The sequence below is a fragment of the Brienomyrus brachyistius genome, chromosome 21 (genome assembly GCF_023856365.1).
Source record: "Brienomyrus brachyistius isolate T26 chromosome 21, BBRACH_0.4, whole genome shotgun sequence".
NCBI classification, from domain to species: Eukaryota; Metazoa; Chordata; class Actinopteri; order Osteoglossiformes; family Mormyridae; genus Brienomyrus; species Brienomyrus brachyistius.
Window position 1 is genome coordinate 17,043,928 of NC_064553.1, and position 6,368 is coordinate 17,050,295.

A 6,368-nucleotide genomic window follows, 5' to 3' on the forward strand; every position below is an offset into this window, starting at 1 on the left:
GCAAAACAAATATGTCTGGTCTATTTAGGACCAGGGATCAGTTTATCAGCCAGTTATAATAAATCCAGATATGACGACTGAACGACATTATCGACCAAACTACTTATGGACGCCAGGAAGGTTTTCATTCGATTTTTTTACGCAGGAACGTAACATGAAACAAAACACAGTAGAGATTTCTATTTTAATAGCCGTTTCGCGTCTATACTATGTCATCCTGCCATCGACTTCAACTGAAATAAAACAAATATCCTCCAACTAGCATATATACACCAGTCGACGAGCTAAGCGGGTAACCAGATATTCAAAAACAATACGTAATCCCACAAGCCACCGCTCTTCAATTTATAGCATTACCTCATCCCATGAGCCACTGCGAGAAGAAGAATCTTCTGGTTGGTCGTCCGGGCAACGCAGGCGTAATCGAACGTAATGAAACGCCCAGCACATCGTTTTTAGCCAATAAGCGACTTCGAATATGACATCATCGCTATTTTTGGGGCGGCAGCAGCAGATAAGGTTTGCTTCCACGGTGTAAGACTTCACAGTATACCGATCATAGCAAAGTAAAAGGTTTATGAGAGTAGTGGGGAGAACAAGACATTTAGCACTTACCGAGTATCTTAAGAAGATTGGTCGAAAGCCCTATCTGACACTGGTGTTTTACGTCTTCCTGAAGAAGTAACTGAGACAGCCAACTTCTGTTAACATTGCCGATGACAACTTTGTTGCTGGACTTTTCTAGAGTTGAATCAGCGTCCTGAAGTTTGAAGATCCTCGTGACGGAAGGATACGCACAGGTATCCCAATAAAACAAATGATTAAATAAATTAAGGTTGATGTCTGGACAAAACTTCTTTCTGTTGTTGATGTGTGTTTTAACTTAGTCCGAACTTTTTTTCCCCAGAATCTGTCGACCAGACTAGAGACTGAAAGCGCAATAGGGGGAAACCACCCCATCCACGTACAACAGACATTTTAAAATATTTTTGGTTGCTGTTCTATGTCTACTAAAATGGAAACAACTTTCTACGACGACTCGATGAATGCTGCCTTTTCTCAGCATGACACTGTCGGCTACGGATACAACCGCAAAACCTTGAAGCAGAACATGACTCTCAACCTCACCGACCCCACTGGGAGTCTAAAGCCTCACCTGCGGGCGAAGGCAAACGAAATCCTCACATCACCGGACGTGGGGCTTCTCAAGCTGGCCTCTCCCGAACTAGAGAGGCTCATCATCCAGTCCAGCAATGGACTAATCACCACAACGCCGACCCCCACTCAGTTCCTCTGCCCTAAGAACGTCACAGATGAACAGGAGGGTTTCGCCGAGGGTTTTGTCAGGGCACTTGCGGAGCTGCATCATCAGCACATGCCGAATGGAGTCAGTGCCACTTCTGCCCCGCAAACAAGCGTGCCCAGCGATATGGCAGCAATCTCATCAATGGCGGGGAGCACGCCGTACAGTTGCCCCATTCGCGCCGATCCGCCGGAGTACACAGACCTCAGTACATTCAATCAGGGCATCACTGCCGCGACGGCAGCCACCTACAGTAACGGGAACCCGACCCTGGGCAGCTACGCCGCTGCTCAGCCCCAGCACCAGCACCATATGAACACACTATCCATTCAGCACCCACGATTACAAGCACTTAAAGAAGAGCCGCAGACTGTCCCAGAAATGCCGGGCGAGACCCCTCCTCTGTCCCCTATCGATATGGAGAGCCAGGAGCGGATCAAAGCCGAGAGGAAGCGCATGAGGAACAGGGTGGCCGCCTCCAAGTGCCGCAAGAGGAAACTGGAGAGGATTTCCAGACTGGAAGATAAAGTGAAAACTCTGAAGTCGCAGAACTCCGAACTGGCATCTACCGCGAATATGCTGCGGGAGCAGGTCGCCCAGCTCAAGCAGAAGGTCATGAATCACGTCAATAGCGGCTGCCAGCTCATGCTGACACAACAGCTGCAGACTTTCTGAAAAGCGAGGCAAATGCAGATTATTAGCCGGGAAAAAGACTAAAAGTAAACTGAAAGTGGGCTGCCAGAAATGCAGTACATGAGTGGCGTGAGCGACCACCTAAAGGCCTGTCTGCCCCTCCCGTGTTCACGGGAGTTTCCGTCTTGCCTGAAGGGGGCGGAGGACATTTAAGGCTAGGGTGCGCCGGTGTCAAAAGGAACGAAAAAAAAACTTTAGGTCTTGTTTCGCGTTTTTACGATAAGACTTTTGAACATAAGTTTTGCATGGACCTTATTAACTTTGATCTTTCAGTATTACACGAAATACGTGCACCGTTGTTGCACCATGAAATGGTCTATGAGGACAGAATATACTGGTGGGAGGAACTTGCTCGATATCCTCATTTTTTTTTGTAAAAATGTATATACACTCTAGTTGTATTGCATTTGTTGTATACATTACAAAGCTATGCCTTTTTCTAATTTTTCAATGAGGTTTAACTCATTTGTAAATAAGGACCCTGGAGTACTTATGTCTACCGTTTGTAATAAAATATTTTTTATGTTTGTTTTCTGAGCACTTCAGAAGTTAATTATATTTAAATTGCAAATAAAACGTCAACAAGCAAAATCGCACAAGGTTTATTTTCATTTTTGCTCTCTGGGTAGTCCTATGCTAAGGTCTGCATCAGTATATGAAACTGAGCTTTATTTATAGCTTTAGCGATATTATTCAGAGACCTACACCGTGTCCCTTGGAAGTATTTCTGTGGTGTGTAAGCCAAGAGCAGTCAATCCCTTTATGTTTCTAGGTTATTATATATAGCTAATTAAATGTGTCGAATTAAATAAAACACAACATTAGTTAGGCTCTTGAATTTCAGCAACACGATGCACGCTACGGAATTCAACGTCCAATAAATAAATAAAGATGTTTGTAGACATCCAGTCGAATCCTGCGACGGCTGTGATTTTAGAGCGTTAAAGCTTAGTAGCCAAGCATTCGTAAACTAGTATACAACATCGTTTATTGAGATGTACAGAAAAGTTCAGATGAACGCTATTCAAGCGGGACGTAGCTTATTTTTCACCAGAAGAGGGCATAATCTCTCATGTTACCTAACTCGAAAGCCACGGTTAAAAACACAAGCTGCAATACAGACGAGGTCTCACTTAAAATACGTAGGCTATGAGTATAAAATTAAGAAACAAAAAAGATGAAATTTCAAATTTGGGTATAATAATAACCGAGTCGGGCATGTATTTCTAACTTTATTTCGGGCCTGATTTGGAGTTAAATATTTACACCTGAATAGAAATTGAAGTGTCCAAATACATCCATAAATAATTCCATAATAAAGTATACAATTAATGTATACAGGCCACTCGCACGCTTGCACAAATATTTTAAAAATGCATATTTGTATATTTCAATATACATCCAATTTTTGTTAATTCAATCATAATATTCGGTTATTAACTTGGACGCAGCGATTTAATTACTTAATACACTATTGCCACAAAGAAGAATTACATCATACCGGAAAATGAGCACCTAGCCATATATGGTAACTGTCGGAAATGTCTTGTCATGCCGCCAGAAAATGGGCGTGTAGAGCGGGAAATAGGATCATGCACTTAGGATACACGGAAAGTTACAACCCCGTTTTCAAGAAAGTTGGGACGCTGTGTAAAATGTATATAAAACAGAATGCAGTGATTTGCAAACCATATAAACCCATAATTCACTGAAACAGAGGAGAGACAACATATCAAATGCTGAAACTGAAATATATACGCAAATATATACGCAATCCCCGCGACCCAGTAGGATAAGCGGTTTGGAAAATGGATGGATGGATATATACGCAATTTGAATTTGATTCCAGTAACACGTTTTAAAAAGGTTGGGACAAGGGCAACAAAAGACTGGAAAAGTCGTGTAATGCTAAAACACCTGATTACGTATCTCACAACTAATTAGGTTAATTGGTAACAGGTCAGTAAGATGACTGGGTATAAAAAGTGCCTCTGAGAGAGGTTGTAGTCTCTGTGCAGTGAAGATGAGGAGAGGTTCACCACTCTGTGGAAGACTGCATGGGCAAATGGTGTGATGATTTAAGAATAATGTTCCTCAATCTAATATTGCAAAGAATATGGGAATTTCATCTACAGTTCATAATATTATTAGAAGATTCATTGAATCTGAAGAAATCTCTACGCAAGGGACAAGGCTGAAGACCAAAATTGGATAGTCATGATCACTGCATCCGCAATGCAGGATGAAACTCTGCGTGCAAAGAAGAAACATTATCTAAACTTTATTCAGAAATGGCTCCAACTTCTCTGGGCCCGAGCTCATTTAAGATGGACTGATGGAAAACAAAATGGAAACTGTCCTGTGGTCTGACGAATCCATCCATCCATCCATTTTCCAAACCGCTTATCCTACTGGGTCGCCCGGAGCCTATCCCGGAAGCAATGGGCACGAGGCAGGGAACAACCCTGGATGGGGGGCCAGCCCATCGCAGGGCACACTCACACACCATGCACTCACACACGCACACCTACGGGCAATTTAGCAACTCCAATTAGCCTCAGCATGTTTTTGGACTGTGGGGGGAAACCGGAGTACCCGGAGGAAACCCCACGACGACATGGGGAGAACATGCAAACTCCACACACATGTGACCCAGGTGGAGACTCGAACCCGGGTCCCAGAGGTGCGAGGCAACAGTGCTAACCACTGCACCACCATGCCGCCCCTGGTCTGACGAATCAAAACTGGAAATCTTGGATGCCACATCCTTCAGTCTAAAGAGCAGAGGAACCATCCAACTTATCAGCGGACAGTTCAAATCCAGCATCCGTGATGGTATGAGAGTGCATTAGTGCCCATGACTTGGGTAGCTTGCACATCTGGGAAGGCACCATTAATGCTGAACGATATATACAGGTTTTGAAGCAACATATGCTGTCATCCAGACAACGTCTTTTTCAGGTAAAGCCTTGTATATTTTGGCAAGGCAACAGCAAACCACATTCAACGCATATTAGAACAGCACGGCTCCATAGGGGAAGAGTCCAGGTGCCAGATTAGCCTGTTTGCAGTGCAGACCTGCCACCCACTGGAAACATTTGGTGCATCATGAAATGTAAAATACAATAAAGGAGACCCTGAACTGCTGAGCAGCTGAAATCCTGTATCAGGCAAAAAATGTTTCACTTTTAAAACTCTAGCAACTGGTCTCCTCAGTTCCCAAAAGTTTACAGAGTGTTGTTATAAGAGACACAGTGGTAAAAATGCCCCCTTCCAAACTTTTTAGAAAGGTGTTGCTGGTATCAAGTTAGAATTGAGCATATGGTCCAGGGTTGCAGGGGGTCCTGAGCCCTTCCTGGAATCTACAGGCATAAGGTAGGAAAAAAACCCAGAATGGGTGCCAGCCCATTGCAGGGCACAGGCACACCAAACTGGGCGTATATTTGTCATAAAATAACATTTCTGCTTCCACGTTTCATATGTCATCAATGTTCTAGTGTTAATTAAACATAGGTTTATATGATTTGTAAATAATTGCATTCTGTTCCCAACTTTTTTGGAAATGGGGATCTAAATATGGTAACTGGACATAAAATACTATTTAGACTGAGTATAAATCAGCAATATTTTCAAAAAACATCTAAAAAAGTCAATATCTGTGGTATCAAACATATAATAATGAATGATAAATATGTTTCTCTATGCTATATATATTTATATGTTTAAGAATAATAAAAATGTATGTATAGGCCTATATCTGTGAACACAGTTCATTTGTATACGAAATATAGACTAGAAGTATATGATTAAAAATAAAACGCGCAAATCAAAACCTTTTAAAAAAACTTTTAATACAATGTACCCAGTCATTTGTGGGAACCACAGACCAGGGGCGCCGCTAAGGGGGGGAAAGTTGGGACAATTCTAAGGGCCCACGCCCTTTAGGGGCCCCCAGAGATCTGAATGGGTGTAGTAGGGGGGCCCAACCTCATATTTTGTCATAGGGCCCAAAATTGCTAGCGGCGCCCCTGCCACAGACGTCGTTAGGTCCGATCATTCGGGGCTATAGGCCAATATATTTCAAGCTTATAGCCCCAAGTATTTTAGCCCCGATGCCAAAAAAAGGACGAGTAAAGCCCCAGGTAAACTTGGCTTTGCCTCTGATGTTTTCAAAGATAGAAACGCCCCTGGTAGGAACACAGTGATAATAATGCTGTCACATTGTTTATAAATATATTTAGCATATTACAAACCAAAAAACATCCATCACTGTGTTCAGAACACAAATACAGCAATAACGTTGCTATGTTTGTAAACATACTCACTTAAAATATTTTCGCAAAATGCAATGACATTATGGTTTGGAAAAGCA

At 42.6% G+C, this 6,368-nt stretch overlaps 1 protein-coding gene across 1 annotated transcript; it reads left to right on the forward strand.

Annotated features, from left to right (window-relative positions):
* Positions 1-520: 520 nt before the first annotated feature.
* Positions 521-2,595, forward strand: LOC125716964 (transcription factor Jun-like). Its single transcript, XM_048989850.1, has 2 exons — positions 521-800; positions 908-2,595. Exon 2 carries the CDS (start codon positions 1,004-1,006, stop codon positions 1,976-1,978), a length of 975 nt encoding a protein of 324 aa, XP_048845807.1. The 5' UTR covers positions 521-800; positions 908-1,003; the 3' UTR covers positions 1,979-2,595.
* The last annotated feature ends 3,773 nt before the right edge of the window (positions 2,596-6,368 follow it).